The sequence below is a fragment of the Lactuca sativa genome, chromosome 2, assembly GCF_002870075.4.
Source record: "Lactuca sativa cultivar Salinas chromosome 2, Lsat_Salinas_v11, whole genome shotgun sequence".
Taxonomy (NCBI): Eukaryota; Viridiplantae; Streptophyta; class Magnoliopsida; order Asterales; family Asteraceae; genus Lactuca; species Lactuca sativa.
In genome coordinates this window covers 231575681-231593554 of record NC_056624.2, presented here as the reverse complement: position 1 = coordinate 231593554, position 17874 = coordinate 231575681, and the positions used below count along the sequence as shown (strand labels likewise).

General features: G+C 34.4%; 2 protein-coding genes across 13 annotated transcripts; both read left to right on the top strand.

The window, feature by feature from the left end:
• The first annotated feature begins 4335 nt into the window (after nt 1-4335).
• Nucleotides 4336-5916, top strand: LOC128132262 (uncharacterized). 8 transcript variants are annotated; one of them, XM_052768741.1, is made up of 5 exons: nt 4336-4766; nt 4918-4996; nt 5215-5266; nt 5413-5474; nt 5574-5916. In XM_052768741.1, exons 1-5 carry the CDS (start codon nt 4348-4350, stop codon nt 5655-5657), a joined length of 696 nt encoding a protein of 231 aa, XP_052624701.1. In that variant the 5' UTR covers nt 4336-4347; the 3' UTR covers nt 5658-5916. The 8 variants fall into 8 exon arrangements, 5 of the variants coding, with proteins under 5 accessions (XP_052624701.1, XP_052624702.1, XP_052624703.1 ...); XM_052768742.1 differs by having other exon boundaries at nt 5355-5474; XM_052768745.1 differs by having other exon boundaries at nt 4369-4766; nt 4856-4996.
• Nucleotides 5917-12579: 6663 nt separating this feature from the next.
• LOC128132261 (uncharacterized) lies at nt 12580-14161 on the top strand. 5 transcript variants are annotated; one of them, XM_052768738.1, is made up of 4 exons: nt 12580-13010; nt 13162-13240; nt 13458-13509; nt 13657-14161. In XM_052768738.1, exons 1-4 carry the CDS (start codon nt 12592-12594, stop codon nt 13746-13748), a joined length of 642 nt encoding a protein of 213 aa, XP_052624698.1. In that variant the 5' UTR covers nt 12580-12591; the 3' UTR covers nt 13749-14161. The 5 variants fall into 5 exon arrangements, 3 of the variants coding, with proteins under 3 accessions (XP_052624698.1, XP_052624699.1, XP_052624700.1); XM_052768739.1 differs by having other exon boundaries at nt 13599-14161; XM_052768740.1 differs by lacking the exon at nt 13458-13509.
• Nucleotides 14162-17874: the final 3713 nt, after the last annotated feature.

Here is a 17874-nt window from a genome sequence, read left to right as displayed (position 1 = left end):
AGTCATCAACAGCACATTGCTATTTGGTGATTCTCTTTCAAAGTTCAGTGCTATTTCTATGCTTTACTTGGATTCTCATATAAACCTTTTTGTACACAACCAATATGTTTCCTGCTGGCCTTTCATTTTTAAATATAATTCTTCACAGTCGTTTAAAAAAAAAAGCTAATCATGTTTTGATATTTTTACCAATCTACAAAAAATATATTTTTGGGTGAATTACAATATGGTCTCTCTATTATATCATAGGTTCTAGTTCAAAGGGAATATATTTGCAGAAAAAACACCCTTATGCATGTTGGGTTTCATTATGTTTTGGTATTGTGCAAAATGAAATAACTAATTTCCTTTTAGATATTCTTTTTTTATAAACTTTTTGGTTAATTTAATACTTATATAATTATAAAATAAGAATATGCCCTCCCCCCATCCATACATACATTCACCATGTAGCCCCCTCCCTCCGGCACCTCTTCCAACTACCAACCATCGCCATGACCTTTCTCACGTGATCTTAGACTGAAACCCAATCTCGCGCGATCACTTAAAGCACTCACAACCCCGACCTTCTATCTTCTCCATGTTCTTGTTTTCATACTAACATTAATATATGGTTCGCCTTCCCATGGATAAACAACCACAAAATTCATACAAAGGTAACCCAATTTTTAAAGCACGTCTGTCTCCATCAACAAGAAGTTCTATAAGTTCAATTAGTTATTAATTTTGGGGAAAATATTAGTTGTTAAGGATACTTCTTATTTTCGATTTTTTGGGCACCAAACGTCGTTCTTTTCGCTTCGTTTTTTTTCACACCTCTACTATACATGATTATCTTTATTTTTACCAACACGTAGCTATTAATATCGTTCATAAACTTGTGTGCCACTTCGGGATCAAGCACTCGTTTCACAGTTTAACATTGTAATGCATATACTTGTCACCAACTTGTGATGGATTATGTTTTTATATGTATATTTAGACACATTAATGAGTTATGGTATATGTGTCCGTACGTGTATATATGTATGTATACGTGTTTGTGAGATGTACGTGAACGTATTCATAAGCATTATAGTGTTAAACCACTAAACGAGCAATGAATCATGTATGTGCACACGACTTTATAAATGATATTAAAGCTATAAATTTGTGAAATTATAGATAATCATTTATAATAGAGGTGTGAAAAAAAACGGATTGAAAAAAACGACGTTGGGTGCCCAGAAAACCGAAAATAAGAAAAAGTCGTAGCTAATTAGCTACGGATTTTTCTTATTTTCGATTTCTCGGGCACCAAATGTCATTTTTTTCGCTCCGTTTTTTTCACACCTCTATTATACATGATTATCTATATTTTCACCAACTTATAGCTATTAATATCATTCATAAAGCCATGTGCACATACGGGATCCATTATTCGTTTACTGGTTTAACACTATAATGCTTATGAATACGTTCACATACATCTCACAAACACGTATACCTACATCATCATCATCATCATCACCATCATCACCATCATCAACAACATAATCATCATCACCGTCATCACCATCACCACCATCACCATCACCATCATTATCACCATCACTATCACCATCATCATCATCATCATCATCACCATCATCATCACCATCATCATCATCACCACCACCACCATCATCATCACCACCATCACACCATCATCATCATCACCACCATCACCATCACCATCACCATCAACATCACCACCACCACCACCATCACCATCACTATCACCATCATCATCACCACCATCACAGCCATCACCATCACACCATCATCATCATCACCACCATCACCAACATCATTACCACCACCACCATCACCAACCCTACCACCACCTTCACCACCATCACCACCACCATCACCATCGCCATCGCCATCACCACCACCACCACTACCATCACCATCATTATCACCATCACCATCACCATCATCATCACCACAATCACCATCACCATCACCATCACCACCACCACCACCATCACCATCACCATCACCACCATCACAATCAGCATCACCATCACCATCACCATCATCATCACCATCACTACCACCACCACCACTATCACCACCACCATCAAACCACCACCATCACCACCACCATCACCATCACCATCACCATCACCATCACACATCACCATCACCATCACCACCACCATCACCATCATCACCATCACCATCACACATCACCATCACCACCTTCATCATCACCATCACCAGCATCACCATCACTATCATCATCATCATCACTACCATCATAACCATCACCGTCACATCATCATCATCATCACCATCACCATCACCATCACCATCACCATCACCATCACCATCAACATCACCAACAGCACCATCACCATCACCACCATGACTATCACCATCACCATCTGATGGTTTTTGGTCCTAAGAACATCCTATGTGCTCATATAAACCCTAATGCTTGGATCTAGGTTTCTCTATTGTACATGCAAGTTATCCAAGACTATAAACCCTAGATCTAGCATATGATAATCTATATAACCTATAATTAGGGTTTAGATCATACCTTGATTGTTATATAGCAATAACAATCCCAATTCCTCCTTGTATTGACTTTAGAAAGCTTAGAGTCACAAATGTCACTCCTCTGATGGTTCACAAACACCAAGAGCAAGAGGATGAAGAGGAGAGAGGATGGAGGCTGCCCTAAAACGTGTGAAACCCTAGAAGAAGTCTTAGCCACGTTTCATCGTTTTATAATGTTTCACTCATTATGTATGCAGGGATTAATCGCTAGGCGCCCTCTAATCGGTCGAGTAGCGCCTAAGGATTAATCGGAGATTAATCGGGACTTAATCGGGATTTTTACAATAGTGGTTTTTTTCGAGGTTTAGTCCAAACATCGACTTTTTTGGCTTCATGGTTCTTTTGAGCTAATTTCGTTGCGTTTTGGTCCTTCAGAAAACTGAAAAGACTAAAATACCCTTCTGATATATTTTTATGGTTTTTTTATTTAATTTAAACTTGTATTAATAAAAATTATGGGGTTACCTCTCTCTCTCTCTCTCTCTCTCTCTCTCTCTCCAAAACACACACTTAACACTATCAAAAACACATACACAGAATCTCAAGAACACCTCCACCTCCATCTCCACAACCCATCAGCATACACCACCACCACCATCTGCTGCCAACCACCTCCATCTCCTCCACCCTAATCCTACATATCCCTTTGCTTAACCTGGTGAACAATCGATTTTCTGAGTTTGTTTCTAGAACTGGAATCGATTTCTGAATCTAAAAAAAAAGCTTGTGGTAATGGATTTTCAAGCGCTCATTTGATTGTTGTTCTTCAAGGAAGGGGTATTAGGCACGATTCTCATTCAAAATGTCTAAATATCATTCGAGTCCTAGATACACACTTGTTTCCAGGGGCAGAACTATATGGTTGGTAGGGGTAGCATGTGCTACCCCTCAAAAAATCATGGATAATGTTCAATTTTTTTAATAAAAAAGGTTTAGTTTAAGTTTTTACTACCTACAGAACTTGTGGTGCTTCTATTTAGCTTAATTTTGAAGTCCAAAGAGGCTAAAAGCCAAATTATGTTCATCAAATGTCATTATGAAATATGTGAGTCCATTAACTCCATTCAAATGCAACGGTGGAGTGAGCATATCCTTATGTATTTCCGTAGCTAATTAGCTACGGGATTGCTACGGATCAACTACAGAATGGGATGCCCTAGTTTAGTAACGGAATAGCGACGAAATAGCTTCAGAATAGGGGAGAAGCCCCTAAATGAATGGGGGTTCAGGGGCAGCGCCCATGGGAGCGGGGTCCCAGTGTGAATAAAACGATCTTTGGTGCCCAAAAAATCGAAAATAAAAATAATTTGTACCTAATCCGTAGTTAATTAGCTACAAAGTTTTTTAATTTCGATTTTTCGGCGACCAAAGGTCGTTTTTCTTCGTTTTCTTCACACTTCTATTAACCGGTTGTATCTTAAATATGTACGAAAATTTATACAAAAAAAAAAATTAAGACTCGAATAATGAATAATAATAATAATAATAATAATAATAATAATAATAATAATTATATTAATAATTATAATAATAGAAATAATAATAATAATAATAATAATAATAATAATTATAATTATAGAAATAATAATAATAATAATAGAAATAATAATAATAATAATAATAATAATAATAACAATAATAATAATAATAATAATAATAATAATAATAACGAAATTGTAAGTGGTCAAAAACTATTGTAGACAAAGAAGATATGGATGTGACATTCCCGGCCGGTTAGTAGTCCCCTTGGTTCTATTTATGATAGACGCGAGTTCGAGTCCCACCACCCCCTTTTTTGGCAGTTTCGATTTTAGGGTTTCACAAAATCGAAACTTTTGTCCGCCTCCATTTAGCAGGATCCATCGACGAAATTTTTTATTCTCCCGCTTCTCTCTATCTCCCTCCTTGATTCGTTTTCCCTCTTCTCTCTCATTGTTTCCTACTCGCACCTCTCCCTTACACCCCCTCTCGTCTTCGTTTTCATTGTCGGAGTTCCATCTTACCGCCGATGCGGTCAATGTTGTACATAGAGACTCTTTTAGCCCCGGTCATCTCTCTTCGCCATCACCAAATCCGTATATCTTCATCACCGATTCATCGTCCCCCTTTTTAGCTCCGGTCGTTTGCGTTTCGTCGCCGTCATCGGCTTGCCATCGCCATTGTCATCATTGTTTCAAGTAAGATTTTTTTTGGTTTAATTCCAATTAGGTTTTCGTTTTGGGTAGACTTTGTTTTGATTTAGGGTGTGTTTTGATTTTGGGTTCAGTTCGATGCCTTCTTCAAACTATTGATGCCTTTTCAAACTCCTCTGTTCCATTTGTTATCAAGGCGACCAAGGTTATTACTCCATGGCTCAATTGCCCTCATCTCTCTCTTTGCACCTTTGCTCGATTTCTTCCCTAAAAAGGTAAAACCCTAGTTTTTTTTTTTCTTTTCTTTTCTGAAGTTACTTCATGTATACAATTTAGATGTTTAATTCATTGATAATTCTGGTTTGTTTTGTTGAATGTGAGGTTTTAAATTATATTTTAGGTCGAATTTGAGATTTTAGGTTAAATTTTGGTTGAAAATGTTAGAGTTGTGGTAAAGTTCAACAGTAATGTTTGGGATTTCCTAATTCAATAGGTTCGGAAAGCTGGTGATCCAGGTAATCACAGTTTTGCAATCTTCCCTACGGGTAAGGAGGTCAATATGACTTTTGAGTTTATTGAGAATCAAATCAATCAATTTTGAGTAAATATTCAACTTTTTTTTATGAGTTTCAGTGATTATCCTACTGTGGCTTCTACATGAGAATGAAGTTTTTGATCTTGTGTATGACAGGTCCGTCAACAGTAATTTTTAGAATTAAACTAGGTTTAGCAGTTGGAAATCAACTTGGTTTGGTAAGAGATGATTCTATATTATATATTTAATTACTTATCTTTTGTTTTTAATGTATATTTGCTTACTTGACCTAGTTGCATAAATGTTTGAGTTTGCAGATCTGTGTATTTGAATTCCAGTTCAAAAGATACAATCCTACACATTGTCACAACAATAAAACAAGAAAGTACGTTTTGTGTTAGGTATATGTTTCTTTATTTTAGTAATGTTTAAATTGTTTTCGGTTTACAAACAAGCTGAAAAGGTGAGCTCAAGTGTTGTGTGTGTTTCCACTTTCTTGATTCCCCTGTTGAAGCAATTCAATATATGGACCATGGAGCTACTAGCTATTTTGGAACAATTGAATTTGTAAACATGTAGTGTTTGTTTTTTTAATTAATTAATATTTACTTTTGTAAGATATTTTGAACAATGGAATGAAATGTGTCAAAGTTGGTATTAGGACGTTTTTTGGTGTATTTTATATGGTATTTGGAACAAATATGAATTGAATGTGGTATATGACAAAAAACAGAAATTTTTTGATTTTATTTTTTTTAAATAAATCGAAGTTAACTACGGAATAGCTAAGGATTTCCGTAGCTATTAGGATCCGTAGCTATTCCGTAGCTATTTGGATCCGTAGCTATTCACTTCCGTAGCTATTTTGTAGGAAATATGTAGCTATTTATTTCCGTAGTTTTTCCGTAGCTATTCCGTAGTTATTCCGTAGCTATAATTTAGCCACGAGCCATTATGCTACAGACATTTTACCGTAGCAATTCCGTAGATTTCCGGTTATAGCTACGGAATAGCTACTGATTGTGTTGTAGCTATTATATCAATTTTCTAGTAGTTTGATTATCATTTAATTACATGGAACTGCTCTTTTGGCATAAACATCTTAAGAGTTAAAATAGAAAATAATTTTCTTTAAATTGTTTCATACAAAATATTTAACAAACAACAATACACGCTTTCAAGTCGTTGACATATCTTAAAATTAAGCAATTTATGATTCAATTTTAGCAAATAAATTTTCAAAACAATATATCATAAATGAGTTTTGTTCACCTGAATGAAAAAATGTCAAATATATTTAATCTTTTTTTTGAACAGCAAGAAGAAAAAATATATTTAATCTGCCAACATGTATTTCATCCCCCGGAGCCATGACATTTATAAATCAATGAATAATAAGTTGTTCATAGATAGTGGAAACATGTGTATAAAATATGAAAACAAATTAAAACGACTTAATAGATCCTATGCTTCACAAAAAATTGCAAGAAACCATGCTCAGTTATGAAGTGGATTTGGTCCACAAGGAACTCGGCGACGTGATACCACATAAGGCAGTTGATTTTCTCCATATGTGAGCTTCGGGTTGACTTTGAAATGACGCTTAAATGTTGAAATAAAGTTCTCTCTTATTCTTTCTTCATCAATCGAGTGATCAACGATATTCCTACAACTTGACTGTTGCACAGATGTTACGAGCAAGATTGTAATCACGAGCAAGACAGCAATTTGAATCTTCATTTTCTGAGGAGAGAAAGAAGAAAGATTGTTAAAGATCTAAAATAAGTGGAATATGGTTTTAGGTAGTTGCAGAGGATTATTAATTTATAGGCAAGTTCTAATTTCACCTATTAATACCGAGTAATTCCAACAAGTATTTTCTTAAACGTTAAAAGAAAATAAAATAAAACAAATTTAGAACAACTGAACGATAAAAAAAATTAACCTTAAATTATAAATTAATTCAGTGTAGTAAACAACTAAATGATTGATTTGAAAATTATGGGTGAATCCGCATAAAAGTTATGATACTTATATACGTATCTTGAAAAAGTTATATTGTCAGAAGAAGTAAAAGAAATCAGATATATATAGCATTATACTACATGGGTCTGCATCTATACTCAGATAACGAGCAAAATTTGAAACCTAGCTGTGCTATAAAATACATGATGCTTGGAACATACAGATCAGCCGAGAAGAACCCACAAGAAATGGAATGAAAACTCAAAACGGAAAAACTATAAAGCACTAATATTAATTCTTGAAAGTTAGGCAATAAGAAAGCTTACAATGGCTATGAACAAAAACGTCCGAGGAGATCAGGGTCAGAAAAGAATGATGGAACGAATGAAAAAATTAGATAAATAATGGCTTTATATAGAGTCTTACAAGAAGTCCTAATAATACTCTAAAACCTATAATATATAGTTAGGGAACATCCTAATATAAAACTAACTTGAGAGACAAGCAAAAAATCCATAATATATGGGAATTTCGACTCTCGTAAAACTATTTCAAAAAATACAGCAACAGAACTTGCCTTAATTATCTAATTTAATATTTTTGTAAATATCTCCAGATTATGTGGCATTTTTCCTTAATTTTATATGTACGTATGGTTATTTAGTAAAGTTGTTTTATGTATCGGAAATAGTTAATGTAATGTGGAGTAGTAATTATCTTTTTCATGTTTGACTAAAATAAATGATGTTTCTAATTGGTTGCTATTGTTGTCATCTCATGGAGCTCTTGGGTTAATGACATATTTGCCCTTGGGTGCATTTCGTATTCACTGTTGTTGCTGCGCGCTCTGGATACATCAGAAAACTTTGACGCTTAGACACTTTTCCCTTTGCTTTTCATCCGAAAATTAAATGTGTTGTGATAGAAACAACTGAGGATTGGGGCATGGATTTTGGGGTAAATATGGAAATTAAGAAATACATATATATCTTGTTGTTACTACTGGAAAAGTCATCAACAGCACATTGCTATTTGGTGATTCTCTTTCAAAGTTCAGTGCTATTTCTATGCTTTACTTGGATTCTCATATAAACCTTTTTGTACACAACCAATATGTTTCCTGCTGGCCTTTCATTTTTAAATATAATTCTTCACAGTCGTTTAAAAAAAAAAGCTAATCATGTTTTGATATTTTTACCAATCTACAAAAAATATATTTTTGGGTGAATTACAATATGGTCTCTCTATTATATCATAGGTTCTAGTTCAAAGGGAATATATTTGCAGAAAAAACACCCTTATGCATGTTGGGTTTCATTATGTTTTGGTATTGTGCAAAATGAAATAACTAATTTCCTTTTAGATATTCTTTTTTTATAAACTTTTTGGTTAATTTAATACTTATATAATTATAAAATAAGAATATGCCCTCCCCCCATCCATACATACATTCACCATGTAGCCCCCTCCCTCCGGCACCTCTTCCAACTACCAACCATCGCCATGACCTTTCTCACGTGATCTTAGACTGAAACCCAATCTCGCGCGATCACTTAAAGCACTCACAACCCCGACCTTCTATCTTCTCCATGTTCTTGTTTTCATACTAACATTAATATATGGTTCGCCTTCCCATGGATAAACAACCACAAAATTCATACAAAGGTAACCCAATTTTTAAAGCACGTCTGTCTCCATCAACAAGAAGTTCTATAAGTTCAATTAGTTATTAATTTTGGGGAAAATATTAGTTGTTAAGGATACTTCTTATTTTCGATTTTTTGGGCACCAAACGTCGTTCTTTTCGCTTCGTTTTTTTTCACACCTCTACTATACATGATTATCTTTATTTTTACCAACACGTAGCTATTAATATCGTTCATAAACTTGTGTGCCACTTCGGGATCAAGCACTCGTTTCACAGTTTAACATTGTAATGCATATACTTGTCACCAACTTGTGATGGATTATGTTTTTATATGTATATTTAGACACATTAATGAGTTATGGTATATGTGTCCGTACGTGTATATATGTATGTATACGTGTTTGTGAGATGTACGTGAACGTATTCATAAGCATTATAGTGTTAAACCACTAAACGAGCAATGAATCATGTATGTGCACACGACTTTATAAATGATATTAAAGCTATAAATTTGTGAAATTATAGATAATCATTTATAATAGAGGTGTGAAAAAAAACGGATTGAAAAAAACGACGTTGGGTGCCCAGAAAACCGAAAATAAGAAAAAGTCGTAGCTAATTAGCTACGGATTTTTCTTATTTTCGATTTCTCGGGCACCAAATGTCATTTTTTTCGCTCCGTTTTTTTCACACCTCTATTATACATGATTATCTATATTTTCACCAACTTATAGCTATTAATATCATTCATAAAGCCATGTGCACATACGGGATCCATTATTCGTTTACTGGTTTAACACTATAATGCTTATGAATACGTTCACATACATCTCACAAACACGTATACCTACATCATCATCATCATCATCACCATCATCACCATCATCAACAACATAATCATCATCACCGTCATCACCATCACCACCATCACCATCACCATCATTATCACCATCACTATCACCATCATCATCATCATCATCATCACCATCATCATCACCATCATCATCATCACCACCACCACCATCATCATCACCACCATCACACCATCATCATCATCACCACCATCACCATCACCATCACCATCAACATCACCACCACCACCACCATCACCATCACTATCACCATCATCATCACCACCATCACAGCCATCACCATCACACCATCATCATCATCACCACCATCACCAACATCATTACCACCACCACCATCACCAACCCTACCACCACCTTCACCACCATCACCACCACCATCACCATCGCCATCGCCATCACCACCACCACCACTACCATCACCATCATTATCACCATCACCATCACCATCATCATCACCACAATCACCATCACCATCACCATCACCACCACCACCACCATCACCATCACCATCACCACCATCACAATCAGCATCACCATCACCATCACCATCATCATCACCATCACTACCACCACCACCACTATCACCACCACCATCAAACCACCACCATCACCACCACCATCACCATCACCATCACCATCACCATCACACATCACCATCACCATCACCACCACCATCACCATCATCACCATCACCATCACACATCACCATCACCACCTTCATCATCACCATCACCAGCATCACCATCACTATCATCATCATCATCACTACCATCATAACCATCACCGTCACATCATCATCATCATCACCATCACCATCACCATCACCATCACCATCACCATCACCATCAACATCACCAACAGCACCATCACCATCACCACCATGACTATCACCATCACCATCTGATGGTTTTTGGTCCTAAGAACATCCTATGTGCTCATATAAACCCTAATGCTTGGATCTAGGTTTCTCTATTGTACATGCAAGTTATCCAAGACTATAAACCCTAGATCTAGCATATGATAATCTATATAACCTATAATTAGGGTTTAGATCATACCTTGATTGTTATATAGCAATAACAATCCCAATTCCTCCTTGTATTGACTTTAGAAAGCTTAGAGTCACAAATGTCACTCCTCTGATGGTTCACAAACACCAAGAGCAAGAGGATGAAGAGGAGAGAGGATGGAGGCTGCCCTAAAACGTGTGAAACCCTAGAAGAAGTCTTAGCCACGTTTCATCGTTTTATAATGTTTCACTCATTATGTATGCAGGGATTAATCGCTAGGCGCCCTCTAATCGGTCGAGTAGCGCCTAAGGATTAATCGGAGATTAATCGGGACTTAATCGGGATTTTTACAATAGTGGTTTTTTTCGAGGTTTAGTCCAAACATCGACTTTTTTGGCTTCATGGTTCTTTTGAGCTAATTTCGTTGCGTTTTGGTCCTTCAGAAAACTGAAAAGACTAAAATACCCTTCTGATATATTTTTATGGTTTTTTTATTTAATTTAAACTTGTATTAATAAAAATTATGGGGTTACCTCTCTCTCTCTCTCTCTCTCTCTCTCTCTCTCTCCAAAACACACACTTAACACTATCAAAAACACATACACAGAATCTCAAGAACACCTCCACCTCCATCTCCACAACCCATCAGCATACACCACCACCACCATCTGCTGCCAACCACCTCCATCTCCTCCACCCTAATCCTACATATCCCTTTGCTTAACCTGGTGAACAATCGATTTTCTGAGTTTGTTTCTAGAACTGGAATCGATTTCTGAATCTAAAAAAAAAGCTTGTGGTAATGGATTTTCAAGCGCTCATTTGATTGTTGTTCTTCAAGGAAGGGGTATTAGGCACGATTCTCATTCAAAATGTCTAAATATCATTCGAGTCCTAGATACACACTTGTTTCCAGGGGCAGAACTATATGGTTGGTAGGGGTAGCATGTGCTACCCCTCAAAAAATCATGGATAATGTTCAATTTTTTTAATAAAAAAGGTTTAGTTTAAGTTTTTACTACCTACAGAACTTGTGGTGCTTCTATTTAGCTTAATTTTGAAGTCCAAAGAGGCTAAAAGCCAAATTATGTTCATCAAATGTCATTATGAAATATGTGAGTCCATTAACTCCATTCAAATGCAACGGTGGAGTGAGCATATCCTTATGTATTTCCGTAGCTAATTAGCTACGGGATTGCTACGGATCAACTACAGAATGGGATGCCCTAGTTTAGTAACGGAATAGCGACGAAATAGCTTCAGAATAGGGGAGAAGCCCCTAAATGAATGGGGGTTCAGGGGCAGCGCCCATGGGAGCGGGGTCCCAGTGTGAATAAAACGATCTTTGGTGCCCAAAAAATCGAAAATAAAAATAATTTGTACCTAATCCGTAGTTAATTAGCTACAAAGTTTTTTAATTTCGATTTTTCGGCGACCAAAGGTCGTTTTTCTTCGTTTTCTTCACACTTCTATTAACCGGTCGTATCTTAAATATGTACGAAAATTTATACAAAAAAAAAAATTAAGACTCGAATAATGAATAATAATAATAATAATAATAATAATAATAATAATAATTATATTAATAATTATAATAATAGAAATAATAATAATAATAATAATAATAATAATTATAATTATAGAAATAATAATAATAATAATAGAAATAATAATAATAATAATAATAATAATAATAACAATAATAATAATAATAATAATAATAATAATAATAATAATAATAATAATAATAACGAAATTGTAAGTGGTCAAAAACTATTGTAGACAAAGAAGATATGGATGTGACATTCCCGGCCGGTTAGTAGTCCCCTTGGTTCTATTTATGATAGACGCGAGTTCGAGTCCCACCACCCCCTTTTTTGGCAGTTTCGATTTTAGGGTTTCACAAAATCGAAACTTTTGTCCGCCTCCATTTAGCAGGATCCATCGACGAAATTTTTTATTCTCCCGCTTCTCTCTATCTCCCTCCTTGATTCGTTTTCCCTCTTCTCTCTCATTGTTTCCTACTCGCACCTCTCCCTTACACCCCCTCTCGTCTTCGTTTTCATTGTCGGAGTTCCATCTTACCGCCGATGCGGTCAATGTTGTACATAGAGACTCTTTTAGCCCCGGTCATCTCTCTTCGCCATCACCAAATCCGTATATCTTCATCACCGATTCATCGTCCCCCTTTTTAGCTCCGGTCGTTTGCGTTTCGTCGCCGTCATCGGCTTGCCATCGCCATTGTCATCATTGTTTCAAGTAAGATTTTTTTTGGTTTAATTCCAATTAGGTTTTCGTTTTGGGTAGACTTTGTTTTGATTTAGGGTGTGTTTTGATTTTGGGTTCAGTTCGATGCCTTCTTCAAACTATTGATGCCTTTTCAAACTCCTCTGTTCCATTTGTTATCAAGGCGACCAAGGTTATTACTCCATGGCTCAATTGCCCTCATCTCTCTCTTTGCACCTTTGCTCGATTTCTTCCCTAAAAAGGTAAAACCCTAGTTTTTTTTTTCTTTTCTTTTCTGAAGTTACTTCATGTATACAATTTAGATGTTTAATTCATTGATAATTCTGGTTTGTTTTGTTGAATGTGAGGTTTTAAATTATATTTTAGGTCGAATTTGAGATTTTAGGTTAAATTTTGGTTGAAAATGTTAGAGTTGTGGTAAAGTTCAACAGTAATGTTTGGGATTTCCTAATTCAATAGGTTCGGAAAGCTGGTGATCCAGGTAATCACAGTTTTGCAATCTTCCCTACGGGTAAGGAGGTCAATATGACTTTTGAGTTTATTGAGAATCAAATCAATCAATTTTGAGTAAATATTCAACTTTTTTTTTATGAGTTTCAGTGATTATCCTACTGTGGCTTCTACATGAGAATGAAGTTTTTGATCTTGTGTATGACAGGTCCGTCAACAGTAATTTTTAGAATTAAACTAGGTTTAGCAGTTGGAAATCAACTTGGTTTGGTAAGAGATGATTCTATATTATATATTTAATTACTTATCTTTTGTTTTTAATGTATATTTGCTTACTTGACCTAGTTGCATAAATGTTTGAGTTTGTAGATCTGTGTATTTAAATTTCAGTTCAAAAGATACAATCCTACACATTGTCACAACAATAAAACAAGAAAGTACGTTTTGTGTTAGGTATATGTTTCTTTATTTTAGTAATGTTTAAATTGTTTTCGGTTTACAAACAAGCTGAAAATGGTGAGCCCAAGTGTTGTGTGTGTTTCCACTTTCTTGATTCCCCTGTTGAAGCAATTCAATATATGGACCATGGAGCTACTAGCTATTTTGGAACAATTGAATTTGTAAACATGTAGTGTTTGTTTTTTTAATTAATTAATATTTACTTTTGTAAGATATTTTGAACAATGGAATGAAATGTGTCAAAGTTGGTATTAGGACGTTTTTTGGTGTATTTTATATGGTATTTGGAACAAATATGAATTGAATGTGGTATATGACAAAAAACAGAAATTTTTTGATTTTATTTTTTTTAAATAAATCGAAGTTAACTACGGAATAGCTAAGGATTTCCGTAGCTATTAGGATCCGTAGCTATTCCGTAGCTATTTGGATCCGTAGCTATTCACTTCCGTAGCTATTTTGTAGGAAATATGTAGCTATTTATTTCCGTAGCTTTTCCGTAGCTATTCCGTAGTTATTCCGTAGCTATAATTTAGCCACGAGCCATTATGCTACAGACATTTTTCCGTAGCAATTCCGTAGCTATCCGGTTATAGCTACGGAATAGCTACTGATTGTGTTGTAGCTATTATATCAATTTTCTAGTAGTTTGATTATCATTTAATTACATGGAACTGCTCTTTTGGCATAAACATCTTAAGAGTTAAAATAGAAATTAATTTTCTTTAAATTGTTTCATACAAAATATTTAACAAACAACAATACACGCTTTCAAGTCGTTGACATATCTTAAAATTAAGCAATTTATGATTCAATTTTAGCAAATAAATTTTCAAAACAATATATCATAAATGAGTTTTGTTCACCTGAATGAAAAAATGTCAAATATATTTAATCTTTTTTTTGAACAGCAAGAAGAAAAAATATATTTAATCTGCCAACATGTATTTCATCCCCCGGAGCCATGACATTTATAAATCAATGAATAATAAGTTGTTCATAGATAGTGGAAACATGTGTATAAAATATGAAAACAAATTAAAACGACTTAATAGATCCTATGCTTCACAAAAAATTGCAAGAAACCATGCTCAGTTATGAAGTGGATTTGGTCCACAAGGAACTCGGCGACGTGATACCACATAAGGCAGTTGATTTTCTCCATATGTGAGCTTCGGGTTGACTTTGAAATGACGCTTAAATGTTGAAATAAAGTTCTCTCTTATTCTTTCTTCATCAATCGAGTGATCAACGATATTCCTACAACTTGACTGTTGCACAGATGTTACGAGCAAGATTGTAATCACGAGCAAGACAGCAATTTGAATCTTCATTTTCTGAGGAGAGAAAGAAGAAAGATTGTTAAAGATCTAAAATAAGTGGAATATGGTTTTAGGTAGTTGCAGAGGATTATTAATTTATAGGCAAGTTCTAATTTCACCTATTAATACCGAGTAATTCCAACAAGTATTTTCTTAAACGTTAAAAGAAAATAAAATAAAACAAATTTAGAACAACTGAACGATAAAAAAATTAACCTTAAATTATAAATTAATTCAGTGTAGTAAACAACTAAATGATTGATTTGAAAGTTATGGGTGAATCTGCATAAAAGTTATGATACTTATATACATATCTTGAAAAAGTTATATTGTCAGAAGAAGTAAAAGAAATCAGATATATATAGCATTATACTACATGGGTCTGCATCTATACTCAGATAACGAGCAAAATTTGAAACCTAGCTGTGCTATAAAATACATGATGCTTGGAACATACAGATCAGCCGAGAAGAACCCACAAGAAATGGAATGAAAACTCAAAACGGAAAAACTATAAAGCACTAATATTAATTCTTGAAAGTTAGGCAATAAGAAAGCTTACAATGGCTATGAACAAAAACGTCCGAGGAGATCAGGGTCAGAAAAGAATGATGGAACGAATGAAAAAATTAGATAAATAATGGCTTTATATAGAGTCTTACAAGAAGTCCTAATAATACTCTAAAACCTATAATATATAGTTAGGGAACATCCTCATATAAAACTAACTTGAGAGACAAGCAAAAAATCCATAATATATGGGAATTTCGACTCTCGTAAAACTATTTCAAAAAATACAGCAACAGAACTTGCCTTAATTATCTAATTTAATATTTTTGTAAATATCTCCAGATTATGTGGCATTTTTCCTTAATTTTATATGTACGTATGGTTATTTAGTAAAGTTGTTTTATGTATCGGAAAGAGTTAATGTAATGTGGAGTAGTAATTATCTTTTTCATGTTTGACTAAAATAAATGATGTTTCTAATTGGTTGCTATTGTTGTCATCTCATGGAGCTCTTGGGTTAATGACATATTTGCCCTTGGGTGCATTTCGTATTCACTGTTGTTGCTGCGCGCTCTGGATACATCAGAAAACTTTGACGCTTAGACACTTTTCCCTTTGCTTTTCATCCGAAAATTAAATGTGTTGTGATAGAAACAACTGAGGATTGGGGCATGGATTTTGGGGTAAATATGGAAATTAAGAAATACATATATATCTTGTTGTTACTACTGGAAAAGTCATCAACAGCACATTGCTATTTGGTGATTCTCTTTCAAAGTTCAGTGCTATTTCTATGCTTTACTTGGATTCTCATATAAACCTTTTTGTACACAACCAATATGTTTCCTGCTGGCCTTTCATTTTTAAATATAATTCTTCACAGTCGTTTAAAAAAAAAAGCTAATCATGTTTTGATATTTTTACCAATCTACAAAAAATATATTTTTGGGTGAATTACAATATGGTCTCTCTATTATATCATAGGTTCTAGTTCAAAGGGAATATATTTGCAGAAAAAACACCCTTATGCATGTTGGGTTTCATTATGTTTTGGTATTGTGCAAAATGAAATAACTAATTTCCTTTTAGATATTCTTTTTTTATAAACTTTTTGGTTAATTTAATATTTATATAATTATAAAATAAGAATATGCCCTCCCCCCATCCATACATACATTCACCATGTAGCCCCCTCCCTCCGGCACCTCTTCCAACTACCAACCATCGCCATGACCTTTCTCACGTGATCTTAGACTGAAACCCAATCTCGCACGATCACTTAAAGCACTCACAACCCCGACCTTCTATCTTCTCCATGTTCTTGTTTTCATATTAACATTAATATATGGTTCGCCTTCCCATGGATAAACAACCACAAAATTCATACAAAGGTAACCCAATTTTTAAAGCACGTCTGTCTCCATCAACAAGAAGTTCTATAAGTTCAATTAGTTATTAATTTTGGGGAAAATATTAGTTGTTAAGGGCATCCACAATGTAATGAACTTCATCAAGTTCAATGGATTGCTACGTCATCTTTCAACAATTTAAACAACTCTATCTTTTTTTCCTACAATACATTGAACTTAATAGAATGTTACAAAATGTAATTTATAGTAAATATTTAAGAATTAAAATTTTTCTTTTTTCTTATTGAAAAGTTCAATGGTCATTGAACTTCAAATTCATTGAATGTCAATGTGACATCTTATAATTGTAGAATTTGATCCATTGAATGAAACAAAGACTTACCACCTCATTTAACTCTCCTATTGAACTCATCATTATAGGTGTGCTAAGTTTTAACGAAAACATCCTAGCAAATTTATACCCTAAAATGTTTTACAATGTTTGGTTAATTAAGTTCCCCGCATCTCCACTAACCAACTAGGATTTATACTTACCTCCTAATATCATTTTGTATTTATTTATCCGATTGTGTCTTAATTTGTATATCCTTTAAATTCTAGAAATTTAATAACAAATTGTAAAGAGTAAAAAAAAACATCATCAAAACAAGTGATAAAATACACCCTGATTTGATCATACTAAAATAAGATTAGAAAAACTCGTATTTTTAGATATTTAGCTAGGCCAGTATAACTATCCTATCGACTAAAAGGTCTTTGGTCTAT

What these genes read in the sequence shown, in the direction of transcription:
- LOC128132262 (XM_052768741.1), top strand. Translation starts at nt 4,348, where the DNA reads ATGATAGACGCGAGTTCGAGTCCCACCACCCCCTTTTTTGGCAGTTTC. An exon ending in TCGATTTCTTCCCTAAAAAG is followed by an intron (nt 4,997 to 5,214) that starts GTAAAACCCTAG and finishes CTAATTCAATAG; the next exon opens with GTTCGGAAAGCTGGTGATCC. An exon ending in TTTTGCAATCTTCCCTACGG is followed by an intron (nt 5,267 to 5,412) that starts GTAAGGAGGTCA and finishes TGTGTATGACAG; the next exon opens with GTCCGTCAACAGTAATTTTT.
- LOC128132261 (XM_052768738.1), top strand. Translation starts at nt 12,592, where the DNA reads ATGATAGACGCGAGTTCGAGTCCCACCACCCCCTTTTTTGGCAGTTTC. An exon ending in CATTGTCATCATTGTTTCAA is followed by an intron (nt 13,011 to 13,161) that starts GTAAGATTTTTT and finishes TTTGTTATCAAG; the next exon opens with GCGACCAAGGTTATTACTCC. An exon ending in TTTTGCAATCTTCCCTACGG is followed by an intron (nt 13,510 to 13,656) that starts GTAAGGAGGTCA and finishes TGTGTATGACAG; the next exon opens with GTCCGTCAACAGTAATTTTT.